This window comes from Cryphonectria parasitica (genome assembly GCF_011745365.1).
Source record: "Cryphonectria parasitica EP155 unplaced genomic scaffold M406scaffold_9, whole genome shotgun sequence".
Lineage (NCBI taxonomy): Eukaryota > Fungi > Ascomycota > Sordariomycetes > Diaporthales > Cryphonectriaceae > Cryphonectria > Cryphonectria parasitica.
This window is the reverse complement of record NW_024468917.1, coordinates 999935-1026265: the sequence shown is the minus strand read 5'-3', so window position 1 is coordinate 1026265 and position 26331 is coordinate 999935. Positions and strand designations below refer to the sequence as shown.

General features: G+C 54.4%; 12 protein-coding genes across 12 annotated transcripts; 5 read left to right on the top strand and 7 right to left on the bottom strand.

The window, feature by feature from the left end:
• Positions 1–16: 16 nt before the first annotated feature.
• On the bottom strand, positions 17–1104 carry M406DRAFT_268352 (uncharacterized protein; the record flags this gene model as incomplete). Its single annotated transcript, XM_040917930.1, has 2 exons — positions 17–911; positions 1010–1104. The coding sequence occupies 2 exons, from the start codon at positions 1102–1104 to the stop codon at positions 17–19; spliced, it is 990 nt and encodes a 329-aa protein (XP_040771702.1).
• A 672-nt stretch (positions 1105–1776) lies between these two features.
• On the bottom strand, positions 1777–2188 carry M406DRAFT_268649 (uncharacterized protein; the record flags this gene model as incomplete). The annotated part of the gene is made up of 2 exons (XM_040917955.1): positions 1777–1958; positions 2080–2188. The coding sequence occupies 2 exons, from the start codon at positions 2186–2188 to the stop codon at positions 1777–1779; spliced, it is 291 nt and encodes a 96-aa protein (XP_040771701.1).
• An 895-nt stretch (positions 2189–3083) lies between these two features.
• M406DRAFT_268358 (uncharacterized protein) lies at positions 3084–4709 on the top strand (the record flags this gene model as incomplete). Its single annotated transcript, XM_040917931.1, has 1 exon — positions 3084–4709. One exon carries the CDS (start codon positions 3084–3086, stop codon positions 4707–4709), a length of 1626 nt encoding a protein of 541 aa, XP_040771700.1.
• A 223-nt stretch (positions 4710–4932) lies between these two features.
• On the bottom strand, positions 4933–6405 carry M406DRAFT_47514 (uncharacterized protein; the record flags this gene model as incomplete). The annotated part of the gene is made up of 2 exons (XM_040924337.1): positions 4933–5287; positions 5345–6405. 2 exons carry the CDS (start codon positions 6403–6405, stop codon positions 4933–4935), a joined length of 1416 nt encoding a protein of 471 aa, XP_040771699.1.
• A 778-nt stretch (positions 6406–7183) lies between these two features.
• M406DRAFT_47045 (uncharacterized protein) lies at positions 7184–9178 on the bottom strand (the record flags this gene model as incomplete). Its single annotated transcript, XM_040924318.1, has 2 exons — positions 7184–7669; positions 7718–9178. 2 exons carry the CDS (start codon positions 9176–9178, stop codon positions 7184–7186), a joined length of 1947 nt encoding a protein of 648 aa, XP_040771698.1.
• Positions 9179–10088: 910 nt separating this feature from the next.
• On the top strand, positions 10089–15330 carry M406DRAFT_108218 (uncharacterized protein). The gene is made up of 3 exons (XM_040915290.1): positions 10089–10825; positions 10908–10977; positions 11039–15330. Exons 1-3 carry the CDS (start codon positions 10481–10483, stop codon positions 14863–14865), a joined length of 4242 nt encoding a protein of 1413 aa, XP_040771697.1. The 5' UTR covers positions 10089–10480; the 3' UTR covers positions 14866–15330.
• Positions 15331–15687: 357 nt separating this feature from the next.
• On the top strand, positions 15688–16543 carry M406DRAFT_358320 (uncharacterized protein; the record flags this gene model as incomplete). The annotated part of the gene is made up of 1 exon (XM_040923865.1): positions 15688–16543. A coding segment is annotated over exon 1 (462 nt), but the record flags the coding sequence as incomplete, so codon positions are not given.
• Positions 16544–16552: 9 nt separating this feature from the next.
• On the top strand, positions 16553–18290 carry M406DRAFT_282507 (MFS general substrate transporter). Its single transcript, XM_040918483.1, has one exon. The coding sequence runs from the start codon at positions 16619–16621 to the stop codon at positions 18080–18082; it is 1464 nt and encodes a 487-aa protein (XP_040771695.1). The 5' UTR covers positions 16553–16618; the 3' UTR covers positions 18083–18290.
• Positions 18291–19193: 903 nt separating this feature from the next.
• Positions 19194–19726, bottom strand: M406DRAFT_334340 (uncharacterized protein; the record flags this gene model as incomplete). Its single annotated transcript, XM_040920927.1, has 3 exons — positions 19194–19226; positions 19337–19560; positions 19648–19726. 3 exons carry the CDS (start codon positions 19724–19726, stop codon positions 19194–19196), a joined length of 336 nt encoding a protein of 111 aa, XP_040771694.1.
• A 562-nt stretch (positions 19727–20288) lies between these two features.
• Positions 20289–21351, bottom strand: M406DRAFT_324470 (uncharacterized protein). The gene has a single exon (XM_040919872.1). The coding sequence runs from the start codon at positions 21283–21285 to the stop codon at positions 21067–21069; it is 219 nt and encodes a 72-aa protein (XP_040771693.1). The 5' UTR covers positions 21286–21351; the 3' UTR covers positions 20289–21066.
• A 1247-nt stretch (positions 21352–22598) lies between these two features.
• Positions 22599–23838, bottom strand: M406DRAFT_353509 (alpha/beta-hydrolase; the record flags this gene model as incomplete). Its single annotated transcript, XM_040922772.1, has 4 exons — positions 22599–23140; positions 23195–23262; positions 23336–23691; positions 23823–23838. The coding sequence occupies 4 exons, from the start codon at positions 23836–23838 to the stop codon at positions 22708–22710; spliced, it is 873 nt and encodes a 290-aa protein (XP_040771692.1). The 3' UTR covers positions 22599–22707.
• A 912-nt stretch (positions 23839–24750) lies between these two features.
• M406DRAFT_267603 (uncharacterized protein) lies at positions 24751–26172 on the top strand (the record flags this gene model as incomplete). Its single annotated transcript, XM_040917884.1, has 1 exon — positions 24751–26172. One exon carries the CDS (start codon positions 24751–24753, stop codon positions 26170–26172), a length of 1422 nt encoding a protein of 473 aa, XP_040771691.1.
• Between the last annotated feature and the right edge of the window lie 159 nt (positions 26173–26331).

Below are 26331 nucleotides of genomic sequence, written 5' to 3'. Positions count from 1 at the left end.
AGGTTGGAGGGCGCGGCTATCTCGCCACCAGTATAGCTGCCAGCTGTTGTCCCTTCTCTCCACCCAGATACGTATCCTCCTCGCCCTCTAGGGACATCCTCGCCATCTCCAACGCCTCGCCGTACCCTCTGATGACCATATCCTCATCCACCCTGAGCCCGTTCTCCACCAGCGCCGTGATGACGCCCCTGATCCTCGTAATCTCCCTCATGACCTCCACCTCGATGTAGTCGTTCTGGCTGCTGTACACAGCCTGGCTCACGATGTCCTCCATGTTCGTCGCGCCCACCCCCCCACCTGCAGACGACGACGCCGCCGCTGTTGCCGCCGCCAGGCTCGCATCCTCGACGTGCTTGCTGATCCAGACATACCCATTGACGCCCAGCACGACATCAATCTTGGCCGCCCCGGACCCAGCACCGGACCCCAGCGTGCCCAGCGGCATCGTCCACACCTGCCTGCGGCTCCGCACCACGCCCCCGCCGCCGCCCGTGCCGCTGACGGTCAGAAACACGCCGTTGCGCAGCTTGCCGTACTTGAGACTGCGGGTGTGCAGCACGGCCCCGCCGTCCGGGTAGATCTGCTGGACCTCGGCGACGAGCAGGTCGCCCTCGGCGAAGAAGGACCGGATGGCGAGCTCGTCCGTCTCGGTGCGCCGCCGCTGGATCCCGCCGGGCAGGTTGATGGCCGACAGCGGCAGGCCGGCGAGCTGTGTGGAGCCGACGTCGACGCGCCACCGCCGCGACTGCACCTCCACGATGCGGCCTACCACGAGGTCGCCTACCTCGGGCGTGTAGCGCGCTCGCAGGGGCCGCACGGAGATGAGCTTGTTGGTGCGCGTCACGACGCCTGCCAGGGACGAGGTGATGGCTGTCGTGTCTGTGTTGGAGACGGTGTAGGTCCCGTGGCCTCTGTTTGGGTTGTGGTTGTGGCGGGTTAGCTACCTCATGTTGCAACCATTGTTTGTCCTAAGAGAGGGGGGGGGGGGGAGGACGGAGGGATCACTTACCTCATGTATTGTGTGTCGTCAGTGACGACCTCGCCTGGCGTCACAATGTCGCTGGAGTGTTTTGCGCGCTTGGATGGCCTGCCGCCTATGCTCATGAGGATGTCCCCTTCCACGTCGAGAGCGCCGCCGCCGCCGTCTGAGTCTGAGTCGGATGAGCTGGCTTCATCATCTCGACTTGACCACCTGGGGACGGGCTTGGGCTGTATGATTGTTATGGGCATGATTGCTATGTGGCCTCTGGGGCTATCGGGATGCCCAAGGCCGCTGGGATATGAATGGCTTTGCTTGCGCTCCTCTGTGGTGAGATGCGCAAGATGCGACTGAACTGCTTGAGCGATGAAATTTTGCCGTCGAGATGAGAGCTTGGGGGGTTTGTAGCGGGGTCTAAGACGGGTTTTCTTTTTTTGAACTTGTTAACTCTGAGAGTTGTTGAGGTTCAATTAAAGGATGAAATCCTCAAGCAACAAGTTCACAGTCTTGGTAGGCGTCGGAATTGAAAGGGGGGTATCTTGTTTATTGCGCCGGTTTTAGAGAAGGAAAGTTGCCATGCCCATGCAAAGAGGCTCATCATCAACTGAGAGCTCTTTCACTCTAGAGCGGCTTATCTTATCGGTACAGTACCTAGCCAGCTGCCGACCAGCTGCGGGTAGCGTGGAAGTTGTCTCTCATGGACCAGATCTTCCCAGGCCAAACGATACTTATTGTATTGATGTTGAGCAGAGATGTCGTACTTTTTCGAGGTCACCATCCGTCCAATTTCCTTGAGCTCATCCAAATAGTCGATAGATGCCCATCCAGGCCAGCCCAACCGAGGTCCCAATCAGTCCCGCCTTTCGCCCTCGTATGCCAATCCACGGCTTGCTCTTGAGAATCGACGCGCGGTTCTTCTCGAGCTGCTTCATGCCCTCCCAGTAGCTGTAGCCCGCAAGACCGATGAATGCCGTGCCGCCTGAATGAAGCCGAGTCACTCTTTTCAGCGCAACGTGTTCACAGGAGGGAGGGTGGGCATTGATTGTACAGAGGCCTGGTGGTTTGCGGGGCATGTGACAAGACAGCAAAAAAAAACTTACCGACGATGCGACACGAGGTGCAATCATAATCCCGTCGCTCCTGCTTGAGGAGGTCGTCAGCTTTGAGTGGCTGTTGGAGAGAGTGGACTGATGGCGAATTGCCAGCCATGTTTGGTAATCTTGGTTGAGAAGAAGAGCTGGTCGTTTCTACTTTGCTGGCTCGCAGTCAAGGCTTGAAATCCCAGCGCCAATTGCGCCTTTCAGAGTAGCCTTGGGGACCCCCTTTGGGTGGCTTTAGTGCTAACAAACCGACAGGGATACTAGCCGCTAGGCTTGACAATACAGTAGCCCTGAGCACAGCATTTTCCTGCTATGCTATGCATAGCAGTGAATAATTGGATAAGAAATACCTGAATATTTTATACAACCTGGAAAGGCTTACTGGTATAAATGAGCATGGTAACACTATTTCGTTATTAAATAATTTCTCTTTCAGTTTAAATTGCTTGGTATTGGAATATATAGATTAGGTAACAGTTTAATACTCACGCTTTCGAGCTGCTATGCTAGTTCCTGGAGTTAGAAAAGAATATAGTTACTAAGCACCGTAACCATTCAAATTTTTTCCGGCAATGGCACACATTACGTTTGTAGTGTGCCCCTTGGGGACGTCGAGCCCCAGGTTCGAATCCTGGGCCCGGCAAATCCTTTTAATTTTTTTTTTTAATTTTTTTTTTTTTTGGTTTGAAATTTCATTTCTTTATTCATTATCGGACTATTTGATATATGTTGATTCAATTACGCAGGAATGCAAAGGATTCGAGATCACCTTGGTTGAATGTCAGGGTCCAGTTGATGAGGAAGGGTTAGGGGCTGAGGTACTGCACAGGGTTGACCAGGGGTAGCCCTGTCCGCTCTGCAGAAGTCGTCATACCAACTTACTGTAGCCTATGCTTCCCAGTGTGCTATGCGAAACCCCCCGCCACACATGTGAACCACCTCACGTTTCCTGGTGCGCCCCCCCTCCAATATCCTCTACACACCCGCCCTCGCAGCCCTTGAAGATGGATGGCGTGATAGAAGCAATACACATCTTTGATGAGAGGAACTCGCCAATCCTGTCACATAGCTACACATCCCGACCAATTTCCGCCGCACACCTCCTACCGCTGTACCTGGCCCATCCTGCGCCGCGGCCAAACGTCCTCCTCGTCCCAAATACCAACCCGCCGACGCTCGTCTTCAGCCTCATCCACGGCAACCTCCTCTTCCTCCTGACCACATCCAGCGAGGTCGAACCTCTCCTCGTTCTCGAGTTCCTCCATCGTGCCATCGATGCCCTCGAAGAATTCCTCGGCGCGCCCCTCATCTCCCACAAGATCGAAGCCGGCTACGATGTGGTCGCCCAGCTCCTCACCGAGATGTGCGACGCCGGCACTGTCGCCACCACCGAGCCCAACGCCCTGCGCGACATGGTCGAGGTGGAGGGCTGGATGGGCAAGCTGCTGGGCTCCATCACCCTCCCCGGCCAGGTCAAGGACCTGAGCGCCCTGGGCCGAGCTCCCAGCCCGGGCATGCCCTCGCTCGCCCAGACAACCGCCCCCGCGCTGCCGTGGAGACGGGCCAACGTTCGACACACCAGCAACGAGCTGTACGCGGACGTGGTCGAGACGCTGAGCGTCACGCTTGCGCCGAGCGGCAGGCCGCTTGCTGCTTTTGCCAATGGCACCATCGCCTTCACGAGCAAGGTGTCGGGCGTGCCGGACATCACCGTGACGCTGAACGGGCCGTCGGGCAAACACAACCTGGGGGGCGTGCTGGAGCTGCCCGTGTTTCACCCGTGCGTGAGGCTGGCGAGGTGGAAGGAGCAGCCTGGGGTGCTGAGCTTTATACCGCCGGATGGGAGGTTCATACTGGCTGGGTATGAGGTGGACCTGCTGCCCTTCACCAAGAGCGGAAACCTGAGCGCGAGCAGCCTCAAGCTGCCTGTCAACATCGAGATGAAGACGGGGCTGGGGCCGACGGGGTCGGACTTTGAGGTCAGGGTCAATCTCAACAAGATCTTCGGCGCCAGCAGCAGCAGCATCAGCAGTTCGAGTTCCACAGGGTTTGGCCGAGGAGGCGCCAGCGCTGGAGGACGAGGCGCGGCACAGTCCTCGCCAATCATGGACGACATGGTGATTTCCGTCCCGCTGCCCGAAGACGTCAGAAACCTGCCTGAGATACGACCATCCAAGGGCGATGCGACGTACAACCCGGGCGACCGAGAGCTGCAGTGGTATATCCACGGCAAGGAGTTGAGCGCGGGTGCGACATACTTTAGCCTCCGATGTACTGTCGTGGGTCAGCCCACAGGAGAGGATGTTGATGACGCGCCGATGAAGAGCGACTATGCTTATGACGAGCCGTATCAGGCAGAGCCTGCGTCGGCCAGACTAGTAGACAAGACCTCGGGGGGCCAGGAGACGGACGAGGACCGGGATGCGAAGAAGATGGCACAGAACAAGATCCTGATGCCCAGCTCGGCATCTGTCAGCTTCACGGTGAAGGGGTGGCTGCCGAGCGGTATCAAGGTGGAGAGCATCCTGCTTGATACCAGGAAGAGCAGAGGGCTCGGGGAAGGGGTGAAGCCCTACAAGGGCGTCAAATACCTCACCGTGTCCAAGGGAGGAGTAGAGATACGGTGTTAAAAAGATGATTTTGAGCGGTAGCGAATGTTGATACCCTCCGATTGGATGCTTGACAAACCTCGAATCGAAATTGGTTCTCTATATTCAGCCCTGCAATATTGCAACGTGTACGAAGAAGTCGTTTTGGTCCGAGAGATGATGGTGATGATGATGATGGAAGCCCAGAAGTTTTCTATATCATATCCAAGGTTGGCCAGCCCTGTGTTCTCTCTTGATTGGCCATCTAATCCCCATTCGTCAACACAAAAGCCTCATATGTCTGCCCAGGCCCCAGTTCCTCCAGCGCTCCCTCATCCCACCTCGCAACCTCAGCCCAGCCTCTGATCAAAGCCCGCCAGTAACACGCCTCCGCCGCAGGGCTCATATACCCTTCCCCCACAAACATCTCCCTCTGCCTCCTGGCGATCCCCTCCGCCACACCAGGGTGCTCCTCCAACCACATGATGGTGTCCTCCAGATCGCTCCAGTCGGGCTTCACAAACACCATGTTTGCCTCTTCGGCGGGATATCTCACAGGCCACGCCCTCGTCACCATCTCGCTCGGCGTCCACCGCCCCTTGAGGCTCTTGCCGCTGCCGCTGCCGCTGCCACTGCCACCGCTGCTGCCGCTAATCTCACCAGCAGGCAGGTCAAACGAAAAGACAGGCCGCACCAGGTGCGTGGTATGCATCATCCACCCGATCGGCGGGCTGAGCACAACGCTCCCGCACATCTGCAGGAAGGGGAACCGCCCGCTGTACGTGACGCCCTCGGTGTACAGGACGTACTTGTACCTGCAAAAGTCCTCGATGCGCAGCGAGTTGCTGGCCGTCCTCTCCCCGTTGGCGTCGGGCGCCGTGTCCCACTTCAGAGCCTCGACGTCCGCCCACGGCTTGTCGCGCGTCGTGGTCATGAGGTTCTGCCGCAGCCGCGGGTTCTGCACGCTGTTGAACCAGGTGGTGCCACGCCACACGGCCCGCGGGATCTTGGAGGCGAAACCACTACTACTACTACTACTACTACTACTACTACTCGAGGCACTCTCGTCGTCGTCGTCGTCGTTCTCCTCCTCGATGGCCGTGATGGCTGCTGCGGCGCGCCGCACGGAGCCGATGAAGGGGAGTTTCCAGGCCCAGAAGGAGAAGTGCGGCATGAGAAAGGTGCGGGCGTCTGGGTTGCCGTCGTCGTAGCCTGGGCGGGAGTGCGGGTCTGCCTGGCGCGAGTAGGCCCAGGCGGTGCCGAAGGGCTGGTCCTGGAAGTTGAGGGCGAAGACGGTGTCTGGGAGGGGTTCCTGTGGTGGTGCGGTGACCAGGGCGCGGTGGATCTGGTGGAGCGAGGCGGTGCGCGAGGCGAGCATCTCGGTCGAGAGGTCGCGCTTGCGCTGGGACTTGAGGATGGTGAGCTGGCCGTTGCGGATGCGGACCAGGACGGGGGCGGTCTTGGTGTTGATGTGGAAGGGGCCCTGGGAGACGACGTCGTCTATGGACCAAGTAAGGTTGGGGAATGAGGCCGAGCACTGTGTGGCTGTGAGAGTGAGGTCGTTGAGAGGAGGAGGAGGAGGAGGAGGAGGAGGAGTATGACGGTGTGGGTTCGAGGTGAGACTGCCATTCCGTGAGCTGCGTGGTGTTCTGCCCGTGAAGAAGAGGTAGTATATCAGACAGAGGAACCCTGTGATGTAGAGCCCAGCTCGCACCCTCCGCCTCTGCCTGGGCCCCATGGATTTATCGACAATCATGGCTGCTGAAGCATCTCACATTGCGAAGTGTCTCCGTATGGATGTTCTCATGAGTCCAGCCCTAGACGATGTGAAATAAACAAGGTATGAGACCTCAAACCTGGCTCATCATCATCATCATCATCTTCTTCATTACCACCATCATCCACTTGTGAATAGAAGAAGGTGAGCTGGCGAGATTCTATCGCTGCTGTGGCGGCGGTGTTGCAGGTGCAGCCCCTGAAATAGAACCACGGCGGATGATGCTCCGGGATAATTGCAGGGGGCCCGTTTCTCCGCTATTGATGACTGAATTTTTGTCGGGAAATACACGGTGTACATGAAAACAAAGTGCTTGTCCCCAGTATTTCTGGTTGGTAGAATTAGTAGGAACACTGTACATTGAGGAAAAATGGTTGACCGTGCTTGGCTTCATCCTGCCTACAGTATACACTCCTGAGGCTGTTGTTGTCAAGCTTTCGTGGTACGGACATCTGGTTTCAACCTTCACCCAGAGAGATCCACCAATCATCTTACACGGCCTATTGAGAACGAGCACAATGCCCGATTCCGCTCCATGGGCTTTGCGTGTGACTGTCAACTTGTCGAATCATGAACTCGTAAAGCATGTTGTTTCTAAGATGCTGAAAAGGTATGTGCAATACGAGAAGATGTGTCAGCGTGCATGCATGGAATATGTGTGAGCAAGTAGGTCCTTTCCTGAAACTTCTGACCTCGCTGGCCTAAGATGCACTCTATTTCGATCATCCGTCATAGCAAATCATTCCTGTGCACCTTTCCTAAGATCATCAACTCTCCACTTTGACAATCCAGCCGGCTCGTCTAGATCCACTGACGGTCCCCAGGCCACATCCCCTGGCCCAACCTTCCCTCCCATCGCATACTGCTTCCCAAGGGGCCTCGTCGGCTCCCTTCCCTCCCAGTGTCTTGCCTCTACGGGGAGCGGCGTCCACCAACTCTCTGGCGGTCCGGGACGTGCATGCCATGACGCGCTGCACATCTCCCAGAGCCGGCTGGCGGCGCGCTTGTATGCAAAACGCTCGTCCTCGCCTGTGAACGCGGCCGTGTTTACAAAGTCGACTTTTTGCCCGACGATGCCAAAATCGGAATCGATCTCGGCGTGAATGGACGAGGTTCGGGTGGAGGACTTGGGAGCGTCTGTGTAGCTGGAAATGTTGGGGCGGAAGGGCGCGGCAGAGTCCTGGAAGACCTCAGACACCGTCTCGGAGTAGGTTGCGTCCTCGTGCTCCCCAGTGCTGTTAGTTGTTGTGGTTCGTGTTGTGGTGCGGGTCACAGTTGTCAGGCCTGGTTTGCCTGGCTGTCGCCGGTTCTGCTCTGGGAAGAAGAGGTTATCCGGGCCAACTTCGGCGCGGATGAGGACCTTACAGCGGGCCTCGTACAGAGCATCGAGCAGCGTGATGAAGCGTCGTGCTTCGTTCTTCATAGCAACTGGCAGCACTGGCACCTTGTCAATGATGAAGGTGTGGAAGTTGGAGGCCAGCGTGATGTAGTCTGCTGGTCCGAAGGCGTGCACGAGCTCGTTGAAGTCCCAGTGGGTCACGCCCTCGTACTGTCGTGGCACATTGATCGCCCGTCCGTATACGACAAGTCTTGTCGGTTTCCATGGGACGGATTGACTAACTGGGTTGTTGATGGTGTCGAGCAGCATTCGATTCCAGACCTCAGGTTCGTCCACCGTTAGACCGTATTTCCGAGGTGTGGTCGAGTCGCCGACGTCATCTTTCAACAACAGCGGCCCTTCAGCCGGAACCTCTGTGCTGTCACCTGTGTGCTCAGTAATATCTGAGGACCGCCCTAGGGCTTCAGCCTGCTCCGTGAGATCTCGCCTACGCCAGTCTTTTGCTCCCTCCATGTGCCAGAAATCACATCTCGCCTTCAGCACCTCGACAAAGGCGGCAAAGTCACTGGTGCTCCCATACAACTCTCCTTGTTGCTTGTTCCTGGTACCTAATAGCTGTTTTACAAGCCCTCCCGTCACAGGTGCCGGATACTGCGCACCCACGGCCTTCTCCAGCTCGTCGGGCATGCGATTTGACGAGGCAATCAGGACCCCTCCGAGCTGGAAGAAAGGGATGAAGAGATTGCTCAAGATCTTGCTCGATGCCCGGTCTGGCAGCTGGAACTCGTCCAGAAATAAAATGGGCGACTGCTCGATCATTTCCTTGGCCAGCCATAACAAGGACCACTCCCGATCGTCGCGGGCGAAGGAGGGATGCGACTTGCGGAACTTCTCCAATCGTGAGATGCTATAGAGCATAAATGTGTTGAAGTGCCACCGTTTCTTCCGGCTCGTGGGTAGACCGTCGGCGAGGAGGTCCAGCAGCATCGATTTTCCGGTGCCCACCTCTCCAGAGAGGAAGAGACCCTTGGGAGAGTCCACATCAAGCGCAGCCTGATGGCTCGTGAGGACGCGTGTCAGGGCTAAGCTGTCACGGGGACCTTCTGAGGATCGGAAAAATCTCGAGAAGAGGGGGTTGCGCCGAATGGGATGGCTCTTGACTGCCAGCTGGTCTGTCTCATTTCCTCTGGCGCCGTCAATAGCCTGCGTGATCTGATGTATCCTGCTGCGGTACTCTGAGAGAGGCTGGTAGTCTTTGAGACGCACATAGAGTTTCTGGAGGTGAAGGGCCAGCCGATGCTGTGCAGGGTCAGGAGAAAATAGGCCGGTGGCTATGAGGGCATTGTATTTGACAAGGGGGTCTGTGATCGTTACCGCCGTTCCCAGGCGATTCATCCTCAACGGAGTCAAGTATATATCGCATGTATGTTCGTATGTGCCACGACGAAAATACAACGATGAGAGCGAGATGGCACAATGAAGAAAAGGAATTTATGAGCGGTTGCAATACATTCTCTTTATGAAAATGATAATAAAAGAAATACAATATGCACAGAATTTCGTGGTAAGCTCACGGAGCCGTCACTGAAACCATTGATATGGTGGTGGCGGCAGCGGCGATGATGATGGTGGTGGTGAGAATGAAAACGTTGGAGATATTGAATGGTGATGATATCAACACTCACCTCTTTTGCCGTTTCATACGCAGCGATTATAGTACGCCATAGCAGTATCTGATGTAATCTACTCCCAAGGTAGGTCCTGTCCTGCTCAATCAAGTACTGTGCATTACATACTGTGTACTCTCAACCACCATAGCTCCTACGATAATAAGTAGGTTCCAGGCTTCTAGTAATATTGTACATACAATATGTATTATCGCTCTTGTTCTTCCGAATATTCTTTGATGGTGATTCATCAAATTCATTGGATGCTTAGACAAGGCCTTGAAAGGATCATTCTTTCATCTCTTCTTGTTACGTGTATGTTTGCGTTCGGGAAACAGAAAGTAGCACTGTAACTACTAAAGACCCTGGGCCCATGGTCCTGGGTCTGCGCTAGCCAGTGACTATTTGAAGCTTAGCGGTGTGGGGAAGAGCTCCTGTGCCCGCCCCCCAGCTGCCCTGCTGCCCTGCCAGCTATAGGCCATTCAGCAATAGGCCACTCAGAGCCAATACCCTGCTGCCTTAGTCCCGTAGCACACTGTACCTGGCCAGGTGGGCACAGACCAACTGAGTGTTGACCTGATCTCTCGGACCTGGAAAAGTTGGGAGACCAATCTTTCTCTCGACGGCTTTTCACCATCAAAACAACAACCTTTTTCAGTGCCTGCCTGGCCTGATCTGACTTGATCTGCTTCTGCTCATCCTCAAGTTGCTCGCCTACAGTCACTGGAGAGGTGCGCGCTCTATCGGTCGACTACGACTTTGCGCATCAGTTCCCAGATATTTCAACGGCACCGCGAACCGTCAACAACACTCCACATCCTCTTTCTTCCACTTGGGTTCGCGTCCGACAACTTACACCTTACCTTGCACGTCACGATCCACTTCTCGAGCATGGAATAGGCGCGCTCTCCCATCGCAATACCTTCGACTTCATCATTCCTGCGGCTTCTGGAGCTCTTCTGTGCTGCTCCTCGTAGCCATCGCCACCCGCGTCGGCAGCTAGGCCATCCATCCGCACCTCACCGCCGCCATGTTCTCTCCATCTCAGAACAGCGCTGGCGGCCCAGCCATGGCAACCCGCAGCCGCCGACGACAGCGCAACCCGAGTGGTGACAACAGCCTGACCCAACAGCCCAAGGCGAAGCGACAGCGCGGCCCCCTGACCGAGTCCACCTTTACCAACCCCGAGGTGAAGAGCTCTCAGCCGGAGATGCTCGAGGTCAAGCACGATAAGATTGCGCGGTTGCCCTCGAAGCCTGACGGCCTGGACAGCGCGGCAGCCGCCACAAAAACATTCCGTCGAGAGGTCACAGTGCGGTCGAAAAAGCCCAAACAGGGCGAGCGCACAAGCAAGAGCGACGGCAGCGTTGAATTGGTGAGTGGTGTCCTAGCCTACATGTAGACTGTCGACCTGTTGCGCTTTATTATATTTCTCTAACTTTAAGGTCTTTCCATAGACAAAAACAAGCGCGTATACCGTGAGCAAGCTGCAAGCACTACCGGATAGGGTTCGCGCAGAAACTGCTGGTGAGTATTGCCAATTAAGATCTGACGAGACCCCTAGAGGGGACTGACACAGGCAACTTAGGCCGTCAACACGGTGTACTCGATGCCTCCAACGGATTCGCCCTCTGCCTGACGCACACGCACGCCTTTGTCTGGCAGTATGCCTCAACAAGTCCCTCGCCCGAGACGTTCACATTCACCCTACCATATCCCTCGAAGCACACGTCCGACCCGCTACCCCTTGGAGCCTTTGTCTCGCCAGGAACTTCGAACGAAGAGCCTGGTCTCGTAGTGGTTATGCCCGTGAGCGGAAAAATCTCGTTCTGGGAACACATATCCAGCGCAGCGACCCTCGACTACTTCACACAGCAGAGAACTGGCGTCGAAGACACGATCCCTGGCCTGTTCGGAGGCGAGCACGTTGTACAGGTGACCAGGGCCGACTCTGCAGGCTTCATACTAGCTCTCAGCAGTGGGCGATTGGCACATCTCAGCGTCCGTGACGGCCAGGGGAAGCCAGCAATATCCATTCAATTCCTCCGGACCACATGGGGCCAATCATCTGGTGTATTAGACAGCTTCTTTGGGGGGATCAAAAACGCCTTGAAGTCAGCCGTCCAGCGTGGCGATCTCGCAGCTGTGAGGGTCGATCCTGCTGTCCGAGCTGGCCCGAGGAATGTTGTGGCAGCGACAAAAGCGGGCAGATTGCACGCCTGGCGGGTACAACGTGGAGGGCTTCACGAGATCATTGCCAGCGTCGATACACGTGACGCCATTCTGTATGGCCTCCACGAGATCCTCCCAGGGCTTACTTCAGGCCTCGACTTCGAGGTTGTCGATTTTACGTACGTGCCAAGAAACATCGAAGAGAAATACACCCAGGCCAGCCGGTTGAGCGACGCCCTTCTCAAGGACGATGACTCTACGCAGCACCTCCTACTCTTGGTTTCTCTGAGCAACAAGCGCCAGTCGCAGTATGCTCTTGTCGAGATCGAGATTCAGGGTGAAGCTTCGCAAGTCGGTATGATCAGGACGATCTCATCATACACCACCCCCGTCAACCCTTCAGCGACCTGCAAGCCACGGCTCTACCTCCCGAGGCCAGCCCTGGTCGCCTTCATCATCTTTGACCGTGCTGTTGTCGTCGCCTCGGTGGCCGCGCCACCAGAGACACCCGATTCGCAGTTACAGGAAGAAAATCACGTCATCCCCGCGACTTTCGAAGATGTCGTAGATCTAAGGAGTGAGGACTCTCTGGAGGTTGTGGGCACGGGACTGGAAGAACCACAGGGTCCAGGTCAAGAACTTGAGACCTCGAGATCTCACCGGCCCAAAACAAAGAACCCGACTGCGTTGCTACTGGTTCGAGGCATCGGGGTCGTCAAGATTGCCCTCCCGGACGTGGACCGCTTCGCCAGCGAGGACCCCCCAGAAGTGACGGCAAAAGACAAGCTGGAACAGGCCGTTTTCTATGGCCTGAAAGACGACAACCCGTTGGCGTTCGAAGGCCGGAGAAATACGCAGTTTTCTGACGACCAAGTGGCAGACGCAGCCGTGGCGCTGTCAGATGAGATCCTCGCGTCCAAGCCGGCCGCTCTATCAGGAGGCTCAGCCTCGACGGACACCAACCTGCGGCAGCGGAGCATCTGGCTTGACAAGCTCATGTCGCATCTCAATGCGCAGAAGGTGGCTCTGAATCGTCGCACCAAATGGTACCTGCTTGCCAATGCCGAGAAGCTGCACTCGGCCCGAGAGGTCTGGAGACTGCATGAGATGTTCTTGAACGAGCGCCCAAGCCACGAGAAGAAGACGATCGTGTCGGAAGCCATCGAATGCATCAACGAGGAGGCAAAGAAGGCCCCCGACCGGTCATCTGGGGAACTTGATCGCGCCCGCACGTGGTTCATCTACGATACGGGCAACCTGGATGTCTTCCTGCCCTGGAATTACCAGGTGATCAAGCAGTTCCGAAAGCACCAGCTCGCCGACGCTGCAGCCATGACGCGGCTGCTCTACGAGGCTGTGACCGTCTTCTACGAGACCCTTCGCGGGGCTCGAGAATACCGTGCACGCAAGCTAGACCTCTACGGCCTCAGCGGCGAGGTCATGCAGCTAGGAATCCTCCTAAGGACCGAAGATTATGAGAGCCTGCCCAAGTTCTGGACATCGACAGAACTCATCTGCGAGTATTTCTACCGCCTCATCGAGCTGTGCGAGCTCTGGCTTGATAACCACCGGCCTGCAGACGCCAGGAATGGAGGACCGACCGCAGACCTACTCGAATCGATCCGAGGCATCTTCCCAAATCTCATAGACCAGCTTTTTCTCACCCTGCACGAGTTCATCCGGTGGTCAGATGGGAATGGAGACGAGGGCATCGATCACAACGGGACGCCCTTCAGCGAAAAGTGCCGATCTGTCATTCTCAGCACCACCGACCTGCTGATGAAGCTCGTTAAGTACGGGCTCACCGATGAAGCCCTCTCTATTGCCGAGAAGTATCACATCAACAAGGCCATGGCACAGTTGGTCGTCACCCAGATGATGGATCTCAGGGCGGAAATCGCCAAGTCGCGCAAACCTGATCAGCTGCGCGTCAGCTTGGACAGCAAGAAACAGCAGCTGATGCAGTACATGGATGAGTACGGTGCCAGCTTTGCCTTTGAGGCCTACAAACTGCTCCTGGAACATGGTGGCCCCCAGGAAATCTTGAACTTCTCGTCCTTGGACAAACAAGGCTTTGCGACCATGTTCCTGCGGAATGATGAGCGGCTTGGCAAGGTCTCGTGGATCAACGACATTGAGCACGAGAAGGATCTCAAGAGGGCGGCCCAGACGCTTGTTGATGTCGGCGAGAGGGAGGAACAGGTCTGGAGCAAGAAGATCGAGCTGAGCCTGGGCAAGCTGACACTGCTGGCCGATGGCGCAGGCGCAGATCCTGAACAAGCAACAGCCGAGGATCGCAGCAAGGCCGCAGAGTTTGACGCCGAGCTCGTCCGGATCGAGAAAGACCTGGAGATCATCCGCATACAAGACAGGCTCTACCAAGTCCTGTCTCCCTCCTTCCAGGATGCGGTGGATGATGTGGCAGCCGTCGAGCTCGCCATGCAGACCTTTGCACCTAAGATTCCTAAGAAGTACAAGGTGCTCCAGGACGACCTCCAGGACGCCATGAGCTCACTTGTCGCGCACAAAGCAATGGCACCGTTGACCCTGATCAACCTTCTTACACTAATTCGGTTGGACGAGATTGGTGGCCAGGAGACGGACCTGTTCTCGGACGCTATTCGCATCGCTGACCTGGCCCTTCATGGCCCCCTGAAGCAGCAGGCCATGCGGCTCGTCTGGCGACGGTGCTATATCCGTGATGACTGGTCCAAGGTGAACCACACAGAGAACATGAACGACGGTGCGGTGCTGCACATCCTGCGGCAGACACAGGCTTACTGCACCATGGTGGCGTGCATCCGATGGCGACTAAGCGATCCCCTGGTTCAGGCGCCCAGTCTGCACGGTCATTCTGCTCTATCTGCTCTCTCAGAAATGAACGGAACCGACAGAGATCACATCTATATCACCTCTCCTGAAGAAGCTCAGGGTGTCTTCACAGAGGCCTCGGAGGAGCGCTTTGGCTCCGAAAATGATGACCCGGCGCTGCTCGAGAAGCGTGCAGAGGCTATGCGCTGGGAGGATACGGCCTTGAAGAAGTTTGCCGAGAAGAACCAGCTGGTGAAGTGGGCTTCAGCTGCGTACGAGGCGGCAGACAGGGCCGTGCGATTCCACAAGGTCGACGCTGTCGCTAATGGCACGAATGGCGCGAACGGCAACCTTGCCAACGGCAATGATGTGGCTAACGGCCACGTAGTAGACAGCATTGAGGAGGACGAGGAGATGGACGAGATCTCTTGATGATGATCGTGGTGGGAAGTGGAGGAAGAGGAACATTTGGTGGATGGAAAAGAGGAATGCCGGGACCTTCGTTCGGGATGGCAAAAGACAACAAAACAAAACTTACTGGCACGCGCTTGCTATGCGGGGGCCTGATTGAATTATGGCCATCTGACCTATCGTACTCAAACAATATGCATCAACACGGGAAGGGGAGGGGAGTGACTACTTGCGGTTTGGGCGGCGTTCACGGCTTGTGTTTGCAGGAAAACATGGCCGCAAAGGAAAGAAAGAGTGTAGCATTGTTTTTTTCCTTCTGTGTTCCGTATAACACCATTCTTTACAGGTTTCAAGGTTCCCCCACCTGTGTGTGAGAGAAGACGAGGAGATTTGTCCATAAGTGTGGACATCGAGCAACAAATGCAACGTAACACAACATAATGGATGATGGCCATAGCAAAAATAGCAGAAAGAATTTCGAAATCGATTGCGATCTGGCATGCATGTCTTATGATGACTTGGCTCGTTATGTTTGTCGTCTGTCACCGCAGCTCGTCCTCAAAACACGACAGACAGTAGCCAAGATAGATGGATGCTATTACCGAACAAGGAGGCCCCATAATCGATCGTAAAGACAGAGGGAAAACTAGGGCCCCGTTTTTAAGCAGCCTTTTCCCCTTCTCCTCACACCACCCCATTCTTTTTCAATGTGCCTCAATCACGAGGACCCGCATAAATCTGACAAAAGAGATCGGTAGATTCTTGTTCCTAGCCAAAGCCCCGCATTTTGGTTTCTATAACGTCTTGGTAATTTCTTCTTCATGTGGTTCCAAGTTACGGTGAACCAAACAAGAAAAGAGTTTTCGGAGGGAAAAAGTCACCGTATAATCCAATTCTTCTACGATGTCTTCATTCAGTGAATAACCACTCACCAATCCTTGCGTTTTTGTCTCTGGCTTCTACTCACCACTCAATCCGGGTCAACATCAACCGAGGTCAAGCATCACACCGTCCCGGCATCGGTCACTGCTTGAGTCACGGGTGTAAACACATTTATTGTATATTTGCTGGAGAGTCATCTTTTGCTACATAGCCTCATCATTCTTGGGTTCGGATAAACAGTAGGAGGAAGAAAAAGGAAGAAAAGGAAAACAAAGAGGGGGGAAAGTGTATACAATACATGTACAACACATGGTGCCATACATTCACATGATTCCTCGCCAACAATAGCATCATAATGAGTTCTCCAGGCAAAAGCAGTCATCATATCCACAACGGGATCGGTCCGCTGCAGCGGCGGCAGCAGCAGCAGCAGCAGCAGCAGCATGGGATCAATGCTGCTCCAGATGAGCAGACGCCCCTGATTGGAGCCAGCGCATCAGTGCATACTGAGAGGCGGCAACAAGAACAGGCCCATGACGATGAGCGGGCCGAGCCCGACGACATTATCGACCCGGACGACTTCGACCTGCTCCTGACCAAATCGACATCCTACACGCCAGGCCCTCTCCTGGGACCCGAGTCGAGCGAAACGCCGCTGCTGAGGGGTGAGCGCAAATACAGCACAAGCCATGGCTCGCACAAGGTGTTGTTTAGCCGACGCACGTCTGTGTGCAGCGGGGACGGGGAAGAGGAGGCTGTGGATGATGACGATGATAGTGATGAGGAGGCTGCTCTGAGCCCCTTTCACGGAGGCATGTCATACGGGCGGTTCTGGTTGATCTTCGGCAACGTCCTGGCGCTCAACTTCGTCTCCAACTTTGACTCGACGCTGATGGCGTCCTCGCACCCTGTCATCACGTCCTATTTCCACAGCTCCAACTCGGCGTCGTGGCTGTCGACGGCGTTCCTCCTGACTTCGACGGCCTTCCAGCCGCTCCTAGGAAGCCTGTCCGACACCATCGGGCGCAAGACGCCATACATCTTCACCATGCTGGTGTTTGCCCTGGCCACGCTGTGGTGTGCCCTCGCCCAGAGCATGGTGAGCTTCATCGCGGCGCGGGCGGTCTGTGGTCTGGGGGCGGGAGGCGTCATGATCCTGGGCAGCATCATCGTGAGCGACCTGGTGCCCATAGAGCATCGTGGTGCCTACCAGAGCTATATCAATGCGGTCTATGGCGTGGGCTCGACCCTCGGTGCCGCGCTGGGGGGGTTCATGGCGGACTATCTGGGCTGGCGCTGGGAATTTGGCATCCAGGTGCCTCCTCTGCTCTTGTGCGTGGGCCTCACCATCTTCACCATCCCGCACGACCTCGGCCTCACTTCTGGTACCCAGAAGGCCACCTTCCTCCAGGCCATGAGGACCTTTGACTTTCAGGGTTCCCTCCTCCTCACCAGCGCCATCACCTTCCTCATCCTGGGCCTCAACCTCGGCGGCAACGTCCTCCCCTGGACCCACCCTTTCGTGCTCGCCTCCCTCGCCATCTTCTGCATCGCCTTCCCGCTCTTCCTCCGCGCCGAGACCAACGCCGTCCGCCCCATCATGCCCCTGTACCTCATCCGCCGCAGCCCGCACGCCAACATGATCTTCAGCAACGCCCTCGCCGCCTTCATGATGAACGCCATCATCTTCAACATGCCCCTCTTCTTCCAGGCCGTCCTCCTCACCTCGGCCACCACCTCGGGCCTCTGCCTCATGATCATCACCGTCGTGTCCAGCACCGCCGGCACAGCCACGGGGTTCCTCGTCAGCTGGACCAGGCGCCTCAAGTGGCCCATGTCTCTGGGCACCTACGGCTTCTTCCTCGGCACCATCGCGCTCTCCTCCATGCAGAGGGGCTGGCCCATGCCCGCCTACCTCCTCTGTCTCGTCCCGCACGCCCTGGGCCAGGGGTTCCAGTTCCCAGGCACCTTCATGGCCATCCTCGCCGCCAGCGAGCAGCGCGAGCAGGCCGCCGTCACGAGCACCCTGATCCTCTGGCGCAGCGTCGGCATGGTGCTTGGCATCGCCGGGTCGAGCCTTGTCGTGCAGAATTCCCTGTGGCGGTATCTGGACCTGTATGTCACGGACGAGGCGGCGCGCGCGGCTGGGTTCGTGGGCCGAGAGGAGGTCGTGGAGAGGGTGAGGGAGAGCGTCGAGGCTGTGGCGAAACTGGGTGGCATGGTGCGGGAGCAGGTTGTGGAGAGTTACGAGGCGGCTGTGCGGACTACGTTCTTGTGCTGTGTGGGGTTTGCGGTGGTGAGCTTTTTGGTATTATTGCCTGTGAAGTTGCCTAGGTTGGGGCAGAGGAAGAAGTGAGGACTGGAAAGGTGGTTTTCGTGTCCATTAGATGATGAACAAAGTCTTATTTGTTGTCCACCTCTCTATCCCCCCCCCCCCCTTCTCTTTCTTTCCTTCTTCTTTTGTATCTTTTCTAGATGGATAAGTAAACAGACCTCATACATGTAGAGTCATAGTCAGTCAGAATGGCCCAAGAATGGAAACAGAACAGGAATTGATTAGCGTCATGACTTTTCCTCCTTTTCTCTACGCGTTTACAATTGGCTACTTTTCATCCAATACGGTTGACTGGAGCCAGTCGGACAATACAAACATGCGAATCACGACAAAGCAGACATTGTTCGACGAACATGACAATGCTTTGGAACTTCTTTTCCAAAGACGAGCTCATAAGGAATTGAAGTGGTGGTAATTAATGGTGATCTTTGTCGTCTTGAGCCTATTTCTGCCAACAAAGCTTCTTTATCCACCTTGTTGACCTTCTACTTGTACCCGTCAACAATGTGATTGTATGTATGGTGAACAAGGGTTCCAAAATCTTATATTATGAGCTGAAGTGGTCACCGGAATCTACTCACTTCCTTGTTTTGAACTACTCCTCCTCTTCCACAGTTGAGGAGACGACGTTGACTACTTGAGTTACCTCCATCATCCTATTATATATACTCAGACACTAACAAGATTCTGTAGTAGAAACCTATTACTATAATCCCACATTGCAATGGGTGCCGAGCAGGATGAGCGTAGCCGCCGTTCCAACGCGCCCTCGCCCGAGCCTCAGCCTCAACCTCGCAGGTGAGAAGCTTATGGATTTACCAGGTGAGTCCTCCCCTTGTTTTCGGACACACTGATAGATACGCATCTTAGATAAGGCTTTGTGTGGCGCAGAAGCATCTGCAGATCCATTTCTCAAATTCCCACCCAGATGATGAGGTTACAAAAGGTATGATATATCACCCCTTCTAGATTGCTAAAGCTACAGCAGGTACAATATTATATTTAGGATTTATTCTATTCTGTTATTCCCTTTCTTCTCCTTCTCCAGGTAAGCCAACCCCAGCACACGTGTCTTCAAGCCTATAATCATACGCAAGCCCTCTCGCCTCTCCGAGTCAAGTGGTCAAACAGATTACTCAAATTTCACCTCCTTCTCATTAGTAGACTGCATATAAGTCATGAAGTATTGACCAATAATCTGAATATCTCTTCTCTCCCCTGTGCCGTCCATTTTCTCTCAATAGCCACCTAACACCCATCCAGCAGCCGACAAACCGTCTCAGGGTCCAAATGCTCAGCCACCAGTTGCACCAACTGGAACCCAAACGCGTCCAGAAACGCATCGCATGGGCCAGCGAGGTCGAGGGCTTGGATAACCCCCCCGTTGCAATAGTTCTTCAGCTCGGCCACGGCCACAGGCTCGCTCACGCCCGCGTCGAGCGAGGCGAGAGCCGTCTCGGCTTGGACTTGGCAGAGAACGCAGTTCACCGTGCCGAAGACTGTGTAAGGGCCGTCTAATCAGTGCCTTGCTGCTTCTAAAAACTTCTTGAGGGAGAGGCGGGAAGAGGGGGGGGGGGGGACTGTACGTTGTCCGGAGACAGGCGTCGTGGAGAACGCCACCATGGCACCGAAGAGTCCCAGCATACGGGCAACACGGGCGGCCATCTTTGTTGTGATTGATTGGGACGATGCAAGACGCAGGTTGGGTGAAGAGAAAGTAGATCTTGTGTTGTTTTGTTCTATCTCTTTCTGGTTTCCAGGGCAGGTATGGTTAGCAGGACCTTTATCCTTTTAATGAAGAAAATGTTTACGTCCTGAACGAGAGAGCGGCACACCCACTCTAGGAATTTTTGGATACGCGAATCCTATCCATTCCAATGCCATCGCGACCTGCGATGCCAAGCTCTCGGTCGCCGAAGCGTCGCAATCCTGTTAGGACTTCCCAATCAGTTTTGTTTACACATTTGAGGCTCAGATCTAAGCACCGGGCGAAAAGATTACTGCACAGTGTTTTACGATATGCCCCCCACGTGTGCTAAGGGCTAGCAAGCTCATCTAGTCGGAACTTTAGTCATTTGTAGGATCCGAAGTCCAGACATTTGGGCTTGAGAAATGTGGGATGCAAGACATGATATGGATGGAATGGAATCCCTACGTAGATAGCATTGTCTAAGAAGGAGGACTATGAATGATTAAGTGCCTACTAGGCTACCACAACGAAAGTGTTCATACCAATAAAATTAGCGTGACGCATGCCACGATGCTTAGATACAATCGACGATCAAATGCCACGTCTTCTTCGGTGTTTTCTTTCCTCCTCTAATTACTATGTTACGAGCAGCAGCCATAGTGGCTGGCAGAGTTTGTCTGCCGTGACCAACTCATGAGACTCTATTGTTTCCGCCGTTTATTATTTCGAACTGCACACTCCTCCTTCTACGCCTCCCCTGAAATCAATATTCGCTATCGTGTAATTCATTAGATGTCTTTGCAACATTAGCAGCACAGTCTGCGACGCCACAACTTCCCAAACGGTCGACATGCCCAAGCTGTTGGAGACTCTTTGGTTTGATTTCCTGGCGGTCCACATGAGTCTCGAATGCGCCGCACAACTTGTGCGAACACATGGTAGCGGTCGGCAACGTGGTCGATCCCCATTTGGGAGTGCAGCTATACGCAGCACCGGCTATCTTCGTTATGCAGGATGTCTGCTCTCTCGAGAAGGCGAAAGGTGACTCCGTATACTGCGATGCTTTTCTTTTTCTTTTTCTCCTTTCTTGCTTTCTTTATAATTGTTGCTGGCAGAGCCATGACCGAGCTGGGCCGCTCTGCCTGAAGAGAGAACCGTTCGTGGGCGAAATTGTTGTTCTTGAACAATACGACTGGCTTTTTCTCCAAGTCTAAAATGTTGCGGGGCCGTGATGGTGAGATGGATTGATTGGGCCCAGCAAAGATTGGGCGGTCTGACAAGGCTCTCGTGGTGCACCTCCGACCGGGGACCGATATTAGTGCTTCTTGTCTCGTGTCATGCTAGTTGACCCTGAGGAGCCCTGCGCAGGCGTCATCGGCCAGGAAGACGAAGAGTCTCCGAATTGTACTGTGGTGCCGTAGGCGGAGGAGGTGTGCGTGGACGGCGGGAAGGATGAGAAGATATGATGTCCGCCTGCTGCAGAAGTCATGCTCGAACCAGCACCAACCGCTCCCTCCTGCAGATTCGACGACATTCTGCTCTGGGTCTCCTCTTCTAGCAGCGTCAGTTGGGCCTCGAAGACCTGAAGGGCGTGTGCGGCGCGTGCTTCGGCTGTAAGGTGGCTGGTCGTGGATCCGGGTCAGTGATTGTTCCTAGCCTGTATTGGTGGTCGGCGAGTGACCGGTGGGACTTCTGTGGGAAATACTTACGGTGCATGCGTATATGTTTGGTGGCTCTGGCCTGCGACTGAGCGATCTGCGGTACGTCCCGAGCGCGAGCTACCATGCTTTCCCGACTTTGGCTTGGTCATTTTGCTTGCTGGAAGGAGTATTTTAAATATGTTCTGTGTGTGTAATGAATTCGCCTCGCCGGCTGTGTATGATTTCGCTGGGTTTCGCCTTGACAAGTGGTGACGAGGCTGGGTTGTTGAAAGACAAGTCGAGACGAGCTGTGAAAACAAAACTCGGATGGCACGGTTCAAGGCCAATAAATACTTAATTGGGAGCTTTTTGTATGACCGCTTGGTGGGTGCAATAAGCACAGATTACAGCACCCGTGGCTGGCGCACGGCGAGGCAGCCGGGTCCTTTTGGCTTGCAGATCAGCTTTGGATGCAAATCAAAAGGGTGGGAATGACAGGCCAAGGCCTCTTGTGGGTGCCCACGAGGGTACTGTCATCTGCACTCCGCACATAGTTATTGGCGCTGAGGACGGTCATGCTTTAATGCCCTCTATGGCAAATATTTTTACCCATGTTATCGGCTCCGAGCTGAGCAGGGGCACCTGCATAGTGGAGTCTCGACAAGAAACGGTCCTTTTGTCGACTAAGTCATACAACGGGAGACTAAAATCCTGCACGTCTCGGACACGCAATTTGATACGGCGCACATATAACCCGATCTTGTCCTGCATGCATGTGTGCGGTTTGTGTGTGTGTGAGCTACTCCATACTTGCATGTAGCGTACATGTTCTCCAACCACGTAGAAAGCCAATAGAATGAGTGTTAGGTTGCAACAAAAGTGATCGATCCACATGGTAGGACAACAAAGTGCATACTATATAAGTTGGATGCATTTCTAGTTTTGGAGACATGGTGTGGATGGATCTGTAGACATGATCACGTCTCTCGTCGCTCGACCCAACACACATTCGTCGACACCTCAGCTTACTTCCCAAAAGATGGCATTTAGTCCCTCTTCACGTCTCCAACGACAGAGTGAGCTCCACCTCCAGGTCCGAACATCTCCCTCAGATCCTGCACCAGGATCTCTGGCTTCTCCCAAGCAGCAAAGTGCCCGCCTGCAGCATGGAACTTATGGAAAGTGATATCGCCTAGGGTCCTGGCTGCGATGACGGGTATCGCGACAATATCTTTGGGGAACTGACTGGTCTGGGACGAATAGAAACAGAAATTAGCACCCGAGGAAACCCAGGATGGTCCACGGCTGTCACTGACTCAGTCCCAGAATTTCCTGTCAGTCGATAAGCCATTCCACGCCCTGGCTGGATTCTCGGCTTCGAAATACGTCCGAACACTGGCAACAGGCCCGGCGCGGGAGAACCAGTAGATGGAGGCCCATGTCAAGACTTCGTCCTCTGTCCACTGGCACTCATCCGTCCAGTGGATCAGCTTCTCATACATCCATCCCAGCAGACCGACCGGCGGATCCTCGAGACAAAATGCAACCGTCTGCGGCCTGGTGGACTGCAATCTGTAATAGTCATTGCCGCCGGATGCGTAGTTTAGCCCTCGGCGTAACCCCGCAATGCTGTCCTTGGATGGCCAGAACGGCGGCCACAGCATGGCGAGCAGGATGAGCCAAGGCTTCTTCAGCAGGTTCAGGAAATCAAACATGGCAAGATTGCCGCGGAGACTTTGGTCGTGGTGCCTACCCATCGTCCGTGTGATGATGGATCCCCAGTCACCGCCTTGAGCGACTTACCGGTTGTAACCCAAACCCAGCATTAGCTTGTTCAGTACAAACCCATAATGGCAAATATTGAAACCTCTCTGGAGTCATGGTAGTTAATCCGACCTGCCCTATTCGTGGAATTATTGCAGTCTTGAACAACAGTCACCTCACCTTCTTCACGCCATCACTAAAGCCATAATTGGGCAAGCTCGGCGCAACGACATGGAATGCTTGCGAGCTGGCATCCTCAGGGCTCGTCAGACCCTTCAACATCTTGGTCACCTCGAGGAAACTGCCAGGCCATCCGTGGACGAACAGCAGTGGTATTGCGTTGGGGTTGTTGCTCCTGGCATGGACAAAGTGGATGTCGAGCGTTCCGAAGCCGTCAGACTCTACGGGCATGGTGAACATTGGAAGCTCGTTGAGCTTGGCTTCGTGCTGGCGCCACTTGGGCAAGTATTCAGTCTTCCAATGATGCAGAAGCCCCTGCATCTGTGGGACAGGGACGCCTTGTTGGATGTCGTAACCTTCGGGTTGGTCGGGCAGTCGAGCCAACTCGAGTTTCTGCCGGAGGATATCCAAGTAATATTTTTCACAATGGAGAAAAGAGTTGTTGAAATCTTACAGAGGCTGAAAGAGAGATGACAGGTTTACATACCGACTGACATAAACATTTTGGGTCTAACTATGTGCCAGCTGCCAGGCGAGTAAAAGCAAATACTCATACCGTGACCATCTATGGGAAATGAACTGTATTGGACTGCGCTTAGGGAAGGAAAAGGAAGGAAAAGAAAGGAAGGAAAAAAAAAGCTGGCTAACTGGGGCTATAGATAGGTTGGCTGGCGATAGTGGGGCCAGTGACCCACCTGGCCTCGCACACCATCTCTTCTTGCCATTGTGGGGTGTTAATGAAATCTTGCTCTACTATTAATGAAAACCAGGCTTATCCTGGCCGCTGAGGCTGAGCAATAATCTCGAAGTCTTCAATTTCTCTCTAGACTGGTTATAGATTCTTCCTCAAGGTAGATATTGTTGCTTCCAGCTCTTGACGGATGAAGCACCTAAAGCCAGAATGCGCTGTCGAATATACAGACGGACACAGTAATTAAAAGATCCCTCATCATTATGTTGTCGAGATAGAAATTCATTTGATACTCTTCGCTAATAAGTTTGTTTGAATGTGCTGATTATTATTTTTGTCCTATAACTCTCCAACTGTTGATTCACCAGAGCAGCCAATGTCCGCGCCTTGTATATGCACTAGTCTTTGTATTAGCACCCTAACCCTCAGCATCCACACTATGAATGACCATGACTCTTTTCTTGCATTCGAACTTCTCGGTCCATCAAAAGTCTGCCATCACACAACCTCTCCTCCTCATCTTCCACCATCCACACCTAGATCTTCCTTCACAGACGCCATGAATACTGATGAAGAAGAATCCTCTAGCGCGCCTGGAATGGCTGCCGATATTATTGCGCGAAGCCATAATTTGCTACGAGAAATGGAGCAACTACGCCAACAACTTTTCACTACCAAGGGCCGAAATGCACATTTCAAGGGCCTGCGTAGCCTCATGGACAATATGAGATCTGACGTCGAGGCTGCAGAATCGTATCTTGCCTCGTTGGCAAACCCTGCTATCAAGTGGAAGCCTGGAAAGGGAAGCCCTCTTTCTGCAGCGGCGCGCTTCCGTAGCAGCAATGTGCATGCAGTCGAGTTGCACTGGAATATAGTAAAACGATGCCGCCACCTGGTGTCTGTCAACCAGCAGCTCCCAAAGGCTGCAGGCCAGGCTGTGTCCACGGCCAAAACTAGCCGCACATCCGGCAAGGCGGAGACTGTCAAGGGGTTGATATGCGTCCATGCCGTTGTGGATGGAGGCGCAGAATGGATCCGTATCATTACCAAGGACCAGAAACGGCTGTTGATCGAGATGGCTGAGGGTGGCTGGGATTGGGGTTCCGATGGAGAAGCGAACGACAATGACGACGACAATGACAGCGCACTGTATGAGGATGTCGCAACCCTTCGACAAACCAAGGAGATAATCGACGTGGCCCGCAGTAAATGGCACAACTACCGGCATCCAAGGATACGAATCATCCTGACGAGGGTAAAAGAAGGCCAGAATGAGGAGATCGATAGGCTCATCGGGAAATTGCGTGGTATTGGTGGCAGCGATATCAACGTCAAAGTCTATTGCGCAGAGTCCAATTGGGTCACCAACAAGCCTCCCGTACCTGTCGACACGGCGATTTCCAACCTTTTGCCTCAGGAGGAAGATGTGGGTGAGACCATTCTGCTTGACACAAGTGTTCTGATCGCTTTGGTGTCGGACATTTGTCACACAAAGGTTGCCAAAATGCCCTGGATGGAGCGAGATCTGCAAACCCATATCGAAGACGAAAACAAGGGGAATAATTTCATCCCGTCTCTTGCCGCCTCACGGCTGCGGGGAAAGAAGCTCATCTGCACAAAACAAGCCATCGCCCATTTCACCGACATCACTAGGACGATAGGGAGTCCGACAGAGGTGGAAAGGGCCCGAGTGCTTCTCGAGGGCGTGTCGGCTAATCTCCAGAAGCTCTCCATCCACCACATCTCCGACGACCTGATGTTACCTCTGCATGTGCTTCCTGGCGAGGAGACGGCATTGTGTGCCGAATCGCTCGTCCGCGATGGTGTCCTTCCCGAGGTAGCCTTGGAGGTGGACAAGCATCTCGAGAGTGTCGCCGGCAACAGAGCCACGCACCTGTACGGTTGGGCTTCGGGCCTGACGGTCGTCACGAGCAATAGAGCTCTCACGAGCAAGATCGTGCGGACCGTGGAGGCTAGCCTGGCGGAAGACTACGAGGGCGGGCCTCGTATATGTGCGCTGCCGTACAATCGGGCCCTGGTGACCTGTGGACCTAGCCCCGACAGAGCACGGGAGCTTCAGCGGAGAGGAATCTGGGCTCCAGGCCAGACGTCAAACAATGAGACTGACCATGTTTCTCCATCTTGAGGGATCATGTGGGTATCGGCCAGCTGAAAAAAGCTTGACATTTATCTTTGAGAGAATAATCCATCGCCCGTTGCTATTGCAACCGCAAGCTGCTATCAGGCCGTGAAACCTGGGATTTAACCTCTATTTGTCGTCAATGTTATAGAGACAATTTGTATA

Coding starts and splice junctions, on each gene's coding strand:
- M406DRAFT_324470 (XM_040919872.1), bottom strand. CDS start 21,285: ATGTCGTCGAATCTGCAGGAGGGAGCGGTTGGTGCTGGTTCGAGCATG.
- M406DRAFT_108218 (XM_040915290.1), top strand. CDS start 10,481: ATGTTCTCTCCATCTCAGAACAGCGCTGGCGGCCCAGCCATGGCAACC. Junction 10,826..10,907: donor GCGACGGCAGCGTTGAATTG/GTGAGTGGTGTC, acceptor GTCTTTCCATAG/ACAAAAACAAGCGCGTATAC. Junction 10,978..11,038: donor GGTTCGCGCAGAAACTGCTG/GTGAGTATTGCC, acceptor CAGGCAACTTAG/GCCGTCAACACGGTGTACTC.
- M406DRAFT_282507 (XM_040918483.1), top strand. CDS start 16,619: ATGGCGTCCTCGCACCCTGTCATCACGTCCTATTTCCACAGCTCCAAC.